Raw genomic sequence first — 15,306 nt, 5'->3', positions numbered from 1 at the left:
GCTAGAATAAAATCGGCTGAAAGCATCTTATTTCAGGGCTGGAAATTGCTTCCTATCCCTTGGAGACGAGCCTGAATATTTTCAGCACCGGGATTTTCGGGATCCATGGCAACTTGGAGCGGTTTCTCTGGGTGATGCATGTGCGAGTCTGTAGCTAGCGAACACTCACGTTTCCAACCATTCTGCAGGCATGGGCACACTTTGGCCTTCCTCCAGGTGTTTGGGACTCCAACTCCCATTTCTAATGCTAGGAATTGTGGGAGCTGAAGTCCAAAACACTTGGATAGAGTGGGGAGTCAAGCTTTACATAGTAGAGCAGAAAATAGGCAGCTCTGGTCAGTACTTACATGGGAAAGTTGAGAGAATTCATGGGAAAAGAGACGACTTCATGGATGTCTATTAATTGGCAAGTTGTTTGCCTAAGAGTTAGTTCAGACAACATCGTGTTTAAGGGAGAATCTAGGCCTGCTCCAGTCAGAGTGCTTACGTGGGAACGTTGAGAGAATTCATGGGAAAGGAAACGACTTCATGAGTGTCTATTAATTGGCAAGTTGTTTGCCTAAGAGTGAGTTCAGGCAACGTTGTGTTTGAGGGAGAAGCTAGGCCTGAGTTAAGGGAGAAGCTAGGCCTGCTCCAGTCAGAGTGCTTACGTGGGAAAGTTTAGCAAATTCATGGGAAAAGAAACGACTTCATGAGTGTCTATTAAATTGGCAAGTTGTTTACCTAAGAGTTAGTTCAGGCAACATCGTGTTTAAGGGAGAATCTAGGCCTGCTCCGGTCAGAGTGCTTACGTGGGAACGTCGAGAGAATTCATGGGAAAGGAAACGATTTCATGGATGACTATTAATTGGCAGGTTGTTTGCCTAAGAGTTAGTTCAGGCAACGCCGCGTTTAAGGGAGAATCTAGGCCTGCTCCGGTCAGAGTGCTTACGTGGGAACGTTGAGAGACTTCACAGGAAAAGAGACGACTTCATGGATGTCTATTAATTGGTAGGGTGTTTGCCTAAGAGTGAGTTCAGGCAATGTCGCGTTTGAGGGAGAAGCTAGGCCTGAGTTTTCCCAATGCCTGGCATATAGAGTGGGGGAGTGAAGATTTACAGATAGAGCAAAAAATAGGCAGCTCCGGCCAGAGTGTTTACGTGAGGACATTGAGAGAATTCACGGGAAAGGAAACAACTTCATGAGTGTTTATTAATCGGCAAGTTGTGTACCGGAGAGTTAGTTCAGGCAATGTCGTGTTTAAGGGAGAAGCTAGGCCTGCTCTGGTCAGAGTGATTACTTAGGAAAGTTTAGCGAATTCATGGGAAAAGAAATGACTTCATGAGTGTCTATTAATTGGCATGTTGTTTACCTAAGAGTTAGTTCAGTCAACGTTGCGTTTGAGGGAGAAGCTAGGCCTGCTCCGGTCAGAGTGCTTACTTCGGAAAGTTTAGCGAATTCATGGGAAAAGAAACGACTTCATGGGTGTCTATTAATTGGCATGTTGTTTACCTGAGAGTGAGTTCAGGCAACGTAGTGTTTGAGGGAGAAGCTAGGCCTGAGTTTTCCCAATGGTTCTCCCTCAGAGCGCACCTCGTCGACCTCCAGAAGAAGCTGGAAGAGCTGGAGCTGGACGAGCAGCAGAAGAAGCGGCTGGAGGCCTTCCTCACGCAGAAGGCCAAAGTCGGGGAGCTGAAAGATGACGACTTCGAGAGGATTTCGGAGCTGGGCGCCGGCAACGGCGGGGTGGTCACCAAAGTACAACACAAACCCTCAGGGCTCATCATGGCGAGGAAGGTGAGGACGGGGGCCCGACCCTTATTGTTGTCTCGCTGCCAGATAAATCAGTCGTAAAGAAATGCAAATGAACTATTTGTCAAATTTTATTTAATTCCCAAAAATCAGTAGAGGTATCAATATTTCTGAAACTTGGGGGAAATGATCCCCTGATATCTTGAGTCATTGTATACAAAATTTAAGGAGATCGCTCTTGTCGTTTTTAAAAAAATCTTAATTTTTGTGAAATTTTTTCCAAATTTTGTTGTACAGTGACAATATTATTATTGTTATCTACACAAAGACAGTATGACACAGGAAACGAGATATATACGCTGGATTTTGTATCACAGAATCACAAGTCGAACACTTCCCAAGTGTTTAGGACTGTGTGATGAATTATTATTATTATTATTATTATTATTTTATTATGACACAGCAAACGAGATATTTATGCTGGATTTCATATCACCGAATCACAAGTCAAACACTTGTGATATTATTATTATTATTTGGAAAAATTCACCAAATATAATTTGGAAAAATTATATTTTTATATAAAAATATAAATATAATTTGGAAAAATTCACCAAAAATCAGTGGGTGAGTGAAACGTTCTGAAACGTGACGGGTTAACAGGGGTAAACGTGTTCTATATTCATAGCAAATGTCATGCCAACAGCTCTTAACAACGGGGGGGAAAGAAGCCTCTAAAGTTTCCTCGTTGTAGTTAACTGGTTATAGTTACAATACAGACCGCTGCCTGTTGTTGTAAAGCCTGAACTGGAGGCTGATGGTTTAGAGAGAATTGTGGGATTTCCTGGGGCACAAAGTGATGAAAATTCAAGTCAGAAATGTTGTTTCTCCAGGAAAGTTGAAGAGAGATTTCATGGGAAAAGAAACAACTTCATGGGTGTCTATTAAATCGGCAAGTTGTTTACCTAAGAGTGAGTTCAGGCAACGTCGCGTTTAAGGGAGAAACTAGGCCTGCTCCGGTCAGAGTTCTTATGTGGGAACGTTGAGAGAATTCATGGGAAAAGAAACGACTTCATGAGTGTCTATTAAATTGGCAAGTTGTTTACCGAATAGTTCAGGCAACGTCGCGTTTAAGGGAGAATCTAGGCCTGGTTACTTTTACTAATCCTTTTTTTTATTATACATCTTATTCCTGATTTTTCATATATATTATGTGTGGCCAAATTGCCCTCCGGGAAAGTCGAGGAGAGATTTCATGGGAAAAGAAACGACTTCATGGTTGTCTATTAAATCGGCAAGTTGTTTACCTAAGAGTGAGTTCAGGCAATGTCGCGTTTAAGGGAGAATCTAGGCCTAGTTACTTTTACTAATCCTTTTTTTTGGGATTATACATCTTCTTTCCTTATTCCTGATTTTTCATATATGTTATGTGTGGCCTAATTGCTCCCAGGAAAGGAGAGAATTCATGGGAAAAGAAACGACTTCAGGAGTGTCTATTAAATCGGCAAGTTGTTTAGCTAAGAGTGAGTTCAGGCAACGTCGCGTTTAAGGGAGAAGCAAGGCCTGCTCCGGTCAGAGTGCTTAGGTGGGAACCTTGAGCGATTTCATTGGAAAAGAAACGACTTCACGAGTGTCTATTAAATTGGCAAGTTGTTTACCTAAGAGTTAGTTCAGGCAACGTCGCGTTTAAGGGAGAAGCAAGGCCGGCTCCGGTCAGAGTGCTTATGTGGGAACCTTGAGCGATTTCATGGGAAAAGAAACGACTTCACGAGTGTCTATTAAATTGGCAAGTTGTTTACCTAAGAGTGAGTTCAGGCAACGTTGCGTTTAAGGGAAAAACTAGGCCTAGTTACTTTTACTAACCCTGTTTTGGATTATACATCTTTCCTTGTTCCTGATTTTTCTTATATTTTATGTGTGGCCTAATTGCCCTTCCGAAGCTGATCCACTTGGAGATCAAGCCCGCCATCCGGAACCAGATCATCCGCGAGCTCCAGGTGCTCCACGAGTGCAACTCGCCGTACATCGTGGGCTTCTACGGCGCTTTCTACAGCGACGGGGAGATCAGCATCTGCATGGAGCACATGGTGAGACCACGTCCCCTCTTCCGCTTCCCAAAATTATAACCCAGGGGTGATGGCGCGATTGCCAGCATAGATGAATTAGTTAAATTAGCCTCCCCGCATAAAGCGGTACCTACATTTCCCGAGGAAGGGCTTGTTCTTCTCATGAGATGTCTCTACATTTAGGACGGAGGTTCCCTCGACCAAGTCCTGAAGGAAGCCAAGAGGATCCCTGAAGAGATCCTGGGGAAAGTCAGCATCGCGGTGAGTCCCGCTCTTGTTTGTGTCCGCCGTGAGCCTTTGCAGTCTTCTGAATGTCTTAAAAGTCAATGTTTATATATATGTGGGAGGATGCAATATATTTTTCTGGCCAGGGTTCCGACTCCCCACAGAGCACTGAGACCCCCACGAACGACAAACCCGGACTAAACTTGGTACACACACCCCCCATGACCCACTTTACGTCCTAGCACAGTTTGGCGGAGGATGGACCACGGATGATGGGATTTTCAGTACCTTCATATGAGAAGGGCGGGATATAAATACTGTAAATTAGTAATAAATGGGCACACAAGGCCTTTTCCGTGACCCGGGTGGCCCGTTTCTCCCGCAGGTCCTGCGAGGGCTGGCCTACCTGCGAGAGAAGCACCAGATCATGCACAGAGGTGAGGACCCCCACCGGGGACGATATGGAGCCCACGTTTTGGGTGATAAATATGGCACTAACTCTAGTGTTGCTTTGACCACGTCTCCTCTCTCTTGTATTCCCCCCCCCCCCCGGTACTGTGGATTTGCAGACGTGAAGCCTTCGAACATCCTGGTGAATTCTCGGGGGGAGATCAAGCTCTGCGACTTCGGGGTCAGCGGCCAGCTCATTGACTCCATGGCCAACTCCTTCGTGGGCACACGCTCCTATATGTCCGTGAGTTCCACGGCTTTTTTTGGGACTTGACAAGCCTCCGACAACGCCTTGTGTTGGTGTTAACGTGGTGTGTGTTTTTCATCCCGTTGCAGCCGGAGCGCCTTCAGGGCACGCACTACTCGGTGCAGTCGGACATCTGGAGCATGGGCCTCTCGCTGGTGGAGCTGTCCATCGGGAGGTACCCCATCCCCCCGCCGGACGCCAAGGAGCTGGAGGTCATCTTTGGCCGGCCCGTCCTGGACGGAGGGGGAGACGCCGAGCTCCACAGCATCTCCCCCCGACCACGGCCCCCCGGCCGGCCCATCAGCGGTAAGACTAAGCTCACCCTGAGTCCGGAGGAGACCTAGGACACAATGGCCCGTCTCCTCGCTGATATTTCTGATGAGATTAATCCTCCCAGGAATGTCTGGGCCTGGGCTGGGGCTCGAGAAATATACTATACATGGATTGTTATTATTACTAGAGGAGGGGATTGGTCTGTCTATCTATCTTTATTATTATTATTATTATTATTGGCACATCTCCGATATTTCTGATGAGATTAATCCTCCCAGGAATGTCTGGGCCTGGGCTGGGGCTCGAGAAATATACTATACATGGATCGTTATTATTACTACCATAGGAGGGGATCGGTCTGTCTATCTATCTTTATTATTATTATTATTATTATTGGCACATCTCCGATATTTCTGATGAGATTAATCCTCCCAGGAATGTCTGGGCCTGGGCTGGGGCTCGAGAAATATACTATACATGGATCGTTATTATTACTACCATAGGAGGGGATCGGTCTGTCTATCTATCTTTATTATTATTATTATTATTATTGGCACATCTCCGATATTTCTGATGAGATTAATCCTCCCAGGAATGTCTGGGCCTGGGCTGGGGCTCGAGAAATATACTATACATGGATCGTTATTATTACTAGAGGAGGGGATCGGTCTATCTGTCTATCATCATCATTCTTCTTCTTCTCCTTATTATTATTATTATTATTATTATTATTAATTTATCATTTTCAAACCTTTGATTATATTGTTGTCCCCTGTTGTTCCCTTAACCACTACTATTATTATATTATTATTATTTATCATTTTTAAACTTTAATTATATTGTCCCCTGTTGTTCCCTTAATTATTATTATTATTCATTTTCAAACTTTTGATTATATTGTCCCCTGTTGTTCCCTTAACTATTATTATTATTATATTATTATTTTTTAATCATTTTCAAACTTTTGATTATATTATTGTTCCCTATTATTATTATTATTATTATTATTAGTCATTTTCAAACTTTTGATTATATTGTTGTCCCCTGTTGTTCCCTTAACTATTACTACCATTATTATTATTATTATTATTAGTCATTTTCAAACTTTTTATTATACTGTTGTCCCCTGTTGTTCCCTTAACTACTATAATTATTATTTGTATTATATTGTTGTCCCGTTTTTCCCTTAACTACTACTATTATAATATTATTATTATTATTGTTATTATTCATTTTCAAACTTTTGATTATATTGTTGTCCCCTGTTGTTCCCTTAACTACTATATTTATATTATTATTATTCATCATTTTCAAACTTTTGATCATATTTTTCCCTGTTGTTCCCTTAACTACTATTATTATATTATCTTTAATCATTTTCAAACTTTTTATTATATTATTGTTCCCTGTTGTTACCTTATTATTGTTATTATTATTATTATTATTATTATTAATTTTCGAACTTGATTATATTGTTCCCTGTTGTTCCCTTAACTACTACTACTATTATTATTATATCATATTATTATTATTTCCAAACTTTTTATTATATTGTCCCCTGTTGTTCCCTTAACTATTATTATTATTATTAATCATTTTCAAATTTTTGATTATATTGTCTCATTGTTCCTTTAACTACTACTATTCTTATTATTATTAATTTTCAAACTTTTGATTATATTGTTGTCCCCTGTTGTTCCCTTAACTACTAATACTACTATTATTATTATTACTTTACTATTATTATTATTATTAATAATATTTTCATATGGTAGATGAATGTGTGCTGCTTCTGACCCATTATTTATTTCTCTCTGCAGGACACGGGATGGACAGCCGCCCCGCCATGGCCATCTTTGAATTGCTGGACTACATTGTGAATGAGGTAGGTGGGCAGTTCGAATCCAGGGAGTGGGGCGAGCTCCCTCTGTTAGCCCCAGCTTCTGCCAAAGTAGCAGAAAACATTCGTTCTGCTCTTCTCGCCTCCGAACGTCTTAACCGTTTCGCTCTCGTTTCAGCCGCCCCCGAAGCTGCCGACCGGGGTTTTCACACAGGACTTCCAAGAGTTTGTAAATAAATGGTAAGATTCTTTTTAAAAAAACTGCACCCATCATTTGTGTCATGGCACACAGGTTACTAAGCTGTTAGACCGAAGAGCCGTGTCTTTGGACTGCCAAAGACATAGACATACCACTAAATATATTTGGTTATCAGAGGATTGTTGCTTCGTTGGCAATTGTAATTACACTCCCTTGAAACCTCTTAGTTTAAAGAGATTTTGAAAAGCAATTTTACTTGGTGGTTGATTGATATTATTAACTCTTGTTTTATTGTCTTACTGTGTTTCATTTTTTTATATATATATATATTGTTCAGTGTATTTATGCTGTTGTTTTTGTAAATTGCGCAGGTCGGGCCTTAAATAAAGTTTTATTATTATTATTATTATTATTAATATTAATATTATTATTATAGTATAGTTGTATATACTCACCGAAGTCCATACTTGCATCCACCTCCACTAAGGTGCAAAACAGGCTGAGTACAAAAGGGAGTCCTGCATCTGAACATGCTCAGTCCGATCACAGATCTATATACCGTATATACTCGAGTATAAGCTGAGTTTTTCAGACATTTTTTAGGACTGAAAAAGCCCCCCTCGGCTTATACTCGGGTGAGGGTCCTGGTTATATTCACGTCGACCTATACTCGAGTACATTGGGTACATTTATTATTTTTCTCTATTGTTATTGGTATTATTACATTTATTGTTTTACTTTATTACTACTGTTACTATTACATTTATCTTACTCTATTTTTTAGTATTATTAATACATTTATTATTTAGTATTATTAATACATTTATTATTTCACTCTGATCTTATTATTGTTATTACATTTATTGTTTTACTCTATTATTATTACATTTATTACTTAATTATTATTACATTTATTTTACTCTATTTTTTATTATTATAAATACATTTATTATTTCACTCTGCTTTCATTGAAGACTAAATGCATACTTGCATCCACCTCCTCTGAGGTGCAAAACAGGCTGAGTACAAAAGGGAGTCTTGCGTCTAAACATGCTCAGTCCAAAGCTTCTCTCCCTTTTCTCTCTCTTCCAGCTTAATTAAAAACCCCGCCGAACGGGCAGATCTCAAGATGCTGATGGTGAGTAAGTGGGCCTTCCTTCGGGGGTCCGTGCCCACCCCGCCCCCCTTCCCTTTGCATGCGCCCGCCTGCTTCGGCCTCTCGCAAAAACTCTTCCACTCAAATACATGCCGGCAAAACGAATCCGGTGAGGTGAGGGACTCAACTATGTATTTATTATTATTATTATTATTATTATTATTATTTATACCCCACTTTATCTCTCTTGAAAGGGACTCAACTATATCTATTATTATTATTGTATTTATACCCCACTTTATCTCTCTTGAAAGTGGCTATGTATCTATTATTATTATTATTATTATTATTATTATTATTTATACCCCGCTTTGTGTCTCTTGAAAGGGACTCAAAACAACTATGTATCTATTATTATTATTATTATTATTATTATTATTATTATTATTATTATTTATTCCCTGCTTTTATCTCTCTTGAAGGGGACTCAAAGCGGCTATGTATCTATTATTATTATTATTATTATTATTAATATTATTATTATATTTATACCTCACTTTATCTCTCTCGAAGGGGACTCAAAGCAACTATGTATCTATTATTATTATTATTATTATTATTATTATTATTATTATTTATACCCCGCTTTATGTCTCTTGAAAGGGACTCAAAACAACTATGTATCTATTATTATTATTATTATTATTATTATTATTATTATTATTATTATTTATTCCCTGCTTTTATCTCTCTTGAAGGGGACTCAAAGCGGCTATGTATCTATTATTATTATTATTATTATATTTGTACCCCACTTTATCTCTCTTGAAAGGGACTCAAAGCGGCTATGTATCTATTATTATTATTATTATTAATAATATTATTATATTTATACCCCACTTTATCTCTCTCGAAGGGGACTCAAAGCAACTATGTATATTATTATTATTATTATTATTATTATTATTATTATTATTATTTATACCCTGCTTTATCTCTCTCGAAGGGGACTCAAAACAACTATGTATCTATTATTATTATTATTATATTTATATTTATACCCCACTTTATCTCTCTTGAAAGGGACTCAACTATGTATCTATTATTATTATTATTATTATTATTATTATTATTATTATATTTATACCCCACTTAATCTCTCTAGAAAGGGACTCAACTATGTAATTATTATTATTATTATTATTATTGTATTTATACCCTATTTTATCTCTCTTGAAGGGGACTCAAAGCAACTATGTATTTATTATTATTACTATTATTATTATTATATTTATACCCCGCTTTATGTCTCTTGAAAGGGACTCAAAGCAACTTTGTATCTATTTATCTATCTATCTATTATTATTATTATTTATACCCTGCTTTATGTCTCTTGAAAGGGACTCAAAGCTGCAATGTATCTATTCTTCTTCGTGGTCTCTGTGAAATCGCACCTATGGCTTTCCTTTGTGTGTGCGCAATGCCGTTCAGAACCTTCCCACTCTCCTGAAGGAGAATAGAAGCGTCTATGTATCTATTATTATGATTATTATATTTATTATTATTATATTTATTTATACCCCGCTTTATCTGAGCATGGAGTTGTCCGTGGAAGGCTTTTGCTTTGTGCTTTGGCTGCATGTGGCTGGGCTCCTGGAGCCGTGCTCTTCCGTCCCGACGCATAGTTTGCTCTGCTTTGCTTCCGCGGGTCTGTAGTGTGTGGCTGGTTTGGTTTCGGTGAGTTCCCGGCATCGGGAAATAGGTAGCAGGATTCGGGAAATAGGGAGCGGGATTCAGGAAACGGAGAAGGATTCGGGAAATAGGGAGCGGAATTGAGAAATAGGGAGCAGGATTCAGGAAACGGAGAAGGATTCGGGAAATAGGGAGTGGGATCGGAAAATAGGGAGTGGGATTCGGGAAACGGAGATGGATTCGGTAAATAGGGAGTGGGATTCTGGAAACGGAGCGGGATTCAGGAAACGAAGGTTTTGGGAAGTAGGGAGTGGGATCAAGAAATAGGGAGCGGGATTTGGGAAATAGGAAGTGGGATTGAGAAATAGGGAGTGGGATTTGGGAAACGAAGAAGGATTCGGGAAATAGGGAGCGGGATCAGGAAATAGGGAGCGGGATTCGGGAAACTGAGAAGCATTCGGGAAATAGGGAGTGGGATTGAGAAATAGATTTGGGAAATAGGGAGCGGGATTTGGGAAACGAAGGAAGGATTCGGGAAATAGGGAGCGGGATTTGGGAAACGAAGGAAGGATTCGGGAAATAGGGAGCGGGATCGAGAAATAGATTTGGGAAATAGGGAGCGGGATTTGGGAAACGAAGGAAGGATTCGGGAAATAGGGAGCGGGATTTGGGAAACGAAGGAAGGATTCGGGAAATAGGGAGCGGGATCGAGAAATAGATTCGGGAAATAGGGAGCGGGATTTGGGAAACGAAGAAGGATTCGGGAAATAGGGAGCAGGATCGAGAAATAGATTTGGGAAATAGGGAGCGGGATTCAAGAAATAAAGGATTCGGGAAATAGGGAGCGGGATCGAGAAATAGGGAGCGGGATTCGGGAAATAGGGAGCGATTCGAAGGGCTGTTGGATCCATGCCATCGATATCATTTCGACACCATGGTCCCTGTTTTTGAGTAGTTGTTTACCCAGTTTGGGTCCCCAGATGTAACTGGGATAATGGGAGTTGCGACCCACCCGCACTTACAACAGTTGTGACTCCCAGCTCGAGTCTAAGGATGAGGAAGATGGGAGTTGGAGTCTGGTGTCTGACCCGTTCTTCCAAGGAAGTTGTAGATGTTGTAGATGCTCCGCTCTCGCTTCTCGCTTGCCTCTCGTTGCTCCGCCTCCGTCCGTGCTTCGGATGTCGCTCCCCGACTGACCACTCTCTCTTTCTCTCTCGTCTTCTCGTTCTTTCTTCCTTCCCCCCCGTCCAGAACCATGCCTTTATCAAACGCTCGGAGGTGGAGGAGGTGGACTTCGCGGGCTGGCTCTGCAAGACGCTGCGCCTGAACCAGCCCAGCACGCCCACCCGCACCGCCATGTGAACGCCCGCCGAGCGCAGACTGCCTTGTTCTCGTTCTTCTTCTCGTTTCCCCACAAACACACACTCTCTCTCTTATATATTTTTTTGTGCACCTGCTTGCCTTCCTTCTTTCCTTCCTTCCTCCCGTCCCTCCTTCCTTCCTTTTCGGGCTCTTCGATTCCCTCATTCCTCCTTTCGGTCTGGGAAAGGCTCTGGAACCCCCACGTTGTCCTACAGCAAGACGCCAGACTTTACTACTCTCCCCTCCGCTTCGTTTTCGTTCGGTTTCCTTGTCTCCCGGGTTGGGTAGAAGCGGGAAAGAAGGGACTGGCTTCTCGCGGAAGGAGCACACTTTTCCTCCCTTCCCGTTTCCTCGATGGACCTACAGAACGGGGCCGCTGCAGGGGTGGTCAGGGCCCATGTGCTTCCAACAAACCCATCAGGATCGGTGGGAAACGAGAGAGAGAGACAGACGCGAGGTTGAGACTGAGGAAGGCGGCCACTCACCCCCTATTTCCCGAATCCTCCGTTTCCCGAATCCCGCTCTCTGTTTCCCGAATCCTGTTTTCCAAATCCCGCTCCCTATTTTCTGAATCCTTCTCCGTTTCCCAAATCCCGCTCTCTGTTTCCCGAATCCTGTTTTCCAAATCCCGCTCCCTGTTTCCCGAATCCTTTCATATTTCCCGAATTCCGCTCTGTTTCCCGAATCCCGCTCCCTGTTTCCCGAATCCTCCGTTTCCTGAATCCTCTGTTTCCCGAATCCGGCTCTGATTCCCGAATACCGCTCCCTATTTCCCTAATCCTTCTCAGTTTCCCAAATCCCGCTATCTGTTTCCCGAATCCTTCTCCCTAATTCCAGAATTTTTCTCCGTTTCCTGAATCCCACTCTGTTTCCCGAATGCTCCATTTCCTGAATCCCGCTCCGTTTCCCAAATCCAGTTTTCCAAATCCCGCTCCCTGTTTCCCGAATCTTCCATTTCCCAAATCCTGCTCTGTTTCTCGAATCTCGCTCCCTGTTTCCCAAATTCTGTTTCCCAAATCCCACTCCCTATTTCCCTAATCCTTCTCCGTTTCCCGAATCTCGCTCTGTTTCCCAAATCCCACTCCCTATTTCCCAAATCCTCTGTTTCCCGAATCCTGCTCCCTCCCTGTTTCCCGAATCTCGCTCTGTTTCCCAAATCCTGTTTCCCGAATCCTCCGATTCCCGCTCTATTTCCCGAACGATGCCTCGCAAGACGACGCGACCACTGTCTATGCACACCAATAACACAGAGTCGGGCCTCGATAGTCGAGCCCCCAGCTGCTGCTTTCGAGTGGGGTCTCCCTTTTCCTCCGGCTCCAAAATCCCTGCATGCCCCTCGCCCGCCCGGACTTCAGATAAGAGTCACGAGCAGTCCGCTTCCCGGATCGACTCCTCGGCCTTTCTGCAAAAAGGACGTTGTCGCCAGCAAGTAGCCGCGGCAGCTACTTGTCCTCCCGGTCCCACGATGCAATGCTCCCTCCGCTTCGGGACCCGGCCTCTCCTTCCTCCTTTCTCGTCGAGCTCTTCCCTCTCTCGCTGTGTCCCGAGAGGCGTCACGACGCACCCGTTGTCCGGCTCCGGTGCTTCCGGCAGGCCCCGCTCTTGACGTGGTCTCCCCCACCACCGTCTCCGTCTGCTCCGATCCTCGTTTTCCTGGTTTTTGAGTGACTCGATGACTCGAGACAATAGTAAAGGAACGGACGGTTGGCTCTTAGTCCGTTTTGCGGCCAACGGGATCCCTACGGCCATAACTGTGGCCGAGTTTGACCGGTCCCTTGTACCACGAGGTCTCCTGGGAACGTCCCTCCATGTCCAGCTCCCCAAATTGTGCGGAGTGCCTTCCGCGAGGACTTGAAGGCCTTAGGCGGTGTGTACGGCTTCTTATTCCCTTCCCATCACTTATTGAGTGGCCGCTCCCTTTGGGGTCGTGGATGGGACACCCGTTGCCTTCCGTGTGCCCGTTAGATGCTACTGACCGGGGTTCAAATCTATTCAGTGAAAGGAAATCTATATATATAAAAGGTTGTGCACCCTCCGCTTTCAGATCAAACTCCCAACGGGATGATTTTGATTTTCAACGCCCTTTAAATTATTTGACGGGAAACGTTGTAAACGCCCGCAACAAGAGAACACATTTTCTGGATTCCGTTGTCCATTGAGATGGATTTCGGACTCGAAGGCGTTCCTTACAGACTGGGAAACCCGTCTTACGAACAAATGATGGTTTTCCCATGAAGGCTTTCCTTACGGATCGGGATAGAATGATGGTTGGTTTCACACATTTCCCACATCACGAGAACGCATTTTCCGGATTCCGTTGTCCGTTGAGACGACTTTTGGACTCTCTTCGCCGGGTCGATTTGGGGTCTGTTCTCCTTTTTTCTCCCCCCCCTTCCAACGACTCGGAGGCTTTCCTTATGGATCATGAAACCCATCCTACGGATGGGAGGAAAGAAGAATTTTTATTTTTGAACATTCCCGTATCAAGAGAAGGCATTTTCCGGATTCCGTTGTCCGTCGAGGCGGATTTCGGACTCTCTTCACCAAGTCGATTTGGAGTTCGTTCTCTCTTTTTTTCCCTTGGAGATGTTCTATACGGATCGGGAAAGCCATCCTATAGATGGGAGGAAAGAAGGACGGTTGTTTTCACACATTCCCGCAGCACAAGAACGCATTTACCGGATTCAGTTGTCCGTTGTAAACTCCTGCATCAAGAGAACACATTTTCCGGATTCCGTTGTCTGTTGAGACGGATTTCAGACTCTCTTCGCCAAGTCAATTTGGAGTTCGTTCTCTCTTTTTTTTCCCTTGGAAATTTTCCTTACGGATTGGGAAACCCGTCCTACAGATGGGAGGAAAAAAAGACGGTTGTTGTCACGCATTTCCCATATTACAAGAACGCCTTTTCCGGATTCCGTTGTCCGTTGAGACGGATTTCAGACTTTCTTCGCCGGATTGATTTGGGATCCATTTTCCTTTTTTTCCTCTTACGAATCGGGAAATCCATCCTACGGATGGGAGGAAAGAAGGACGAGATCACGGGAACGCATTTTCCGGATTCCGTTGTCCGTCGAGACGGATTTCGGACTCTCTTCTCCAGTTCGATTTGTGATCCATCCTCCCTTTTTTCTCTTACGGATCGGGAAACCTGTCCTACGGATGGGAGGAAAGAAGGACGGTTGTTGTCACGCATCTCCCGCATTTTCTGGATTCCGTTGTCCCTCCCTTTTCTTTCCCGACCCTTTCCTTTCTCCGCTGCACAAACGCCGTTCCACCGAACGGGAACCTCTTTGCAATCTGAATGTATACAAACATAATAATATCCGGTGTGTTTCCGAAGGCTTTTTAACAACAACAACAACAAATATATATATATATAAGTTGTCCACGAACCCTAAAACGTTCTTCTATGTCCTATTTCCTTCCTCTTTCTCTGGACGGGTGTGTCTGTATGTGCCGGGTATGGGATGCGGGTGGGAGACGGTATATTGTTTTCTTTGCCTCTATTTAAAATTTCGGAAACGACAAAAAACAAAATATATATAAATATTTAGTATGATGTTCTACTGTTCGGAGGGGTCCTTTCGTTCTCGTTGGGATCGTTTTCGCTCTTTTCTTTCGGCTTCGGTTATGATTTTCGGGGAGTGTTTTCGGGAGAATGTCTTCAGCATTTTGACGGTGCAATTTATTATTTTTCCTTTTTTTTTAAAAAAATATTGTTTTGAGAAACTCAATATTTTCATCACGGGGAGATAAAAAAATAAATAAATGGCACTTTACATTAAGAGAAAAACTGTGTTTCCTTCTCCGGGAGATTTCTACGTTTCGCAAGGCCGGGTCCAAATCCCATAGAAGTATATAGAGTCCGCTATAATAATAATATTTATTATTATTGTACTAATATATATTAAATGATGATATATATAATATAATTATGTTAATTATAATATTAAATCAGTGGTATTATTTATATTTATTATTTATATATGATGATAATATATAATTATATTAATTATATTAAATCAATGATATTATAATAATTTTTATTATACTAATATATGCTATATCATGATAATATATAATAATATATTATGTGAACTATAATATTAAATTAATGGTATTATT

At 42.3% G+C, this 15,306-nt stretch overlaps 1 protein-coding gene across 1 annotated transcript in view; it reads left to right on the top strand.

The window, feature by feature from the left end:
* Positions 1–14,960, top strand: part of map2k2 (mitogen-activated protein kinase kinase 2) — a 20,664-nt gene extending 5,704 nt beyond the window's left edge. Inside the window, exons 2-11 of the mRNA XM_062960236.1 lie at positions 1,566–1,776; positions 3,672–3,818; positions 3,981–4,058; positions 4,408–4,459; positions 4,592–4,716; positions 4,809–5,025; positions 6,813–6,877; positions 7,011–7,072; positions 8,124–8,169; positions 11,071–14,960. Of these exons, the coding sequence (XP_062816306.1) occupies positions 1,566–1,776; positions 3,672–3,818; positions 3,981–4,058; positions 4,408–4,459; positions 4,592–4,716; positions 4,809–5,025; positions 6,813–6,877; positions 7,011–7,072; positions 8,124–8,169; positions 11,071–11,181 (1,114 nt within the window). The 3' untranslated portion in view covers positions 11,182–14,960. The remainder of the gene's footprint in view (positions 1–1,565; positions 1,777–3,671; positions 3,819–3,980; positions 4,059–4,407; positions 4,460–4,591; positions 4,717–4,808; positions 5,026–6,812; positions 6,878–7,010; positions 7,073–8,123; positions 8,170–11,070) is intronic.
* Positions 14,961–15,306: the final 346 nt, after the last annotated feature.

Source organism: Anolis carolinensis, unplaced genomic scaffold (genome assembly GCF_035594765.1).
Source record: "Anolis carolinensis isolate JA03-04 unplaced genomic scaffold, rAnoCar3.1.pri scaffold_7, whole genome shotgun sequence".
In the NCBI taxonomy this organism is placed as follows: Eukaryota; Metazoa; Chordata; class Lepidosauria; order Squamata; family Dactyloidae; genus Anolis; species Anolis carolinensis.
This window is presented reverse-complemented; position numbering and strand designations above follow the sequence as displayed.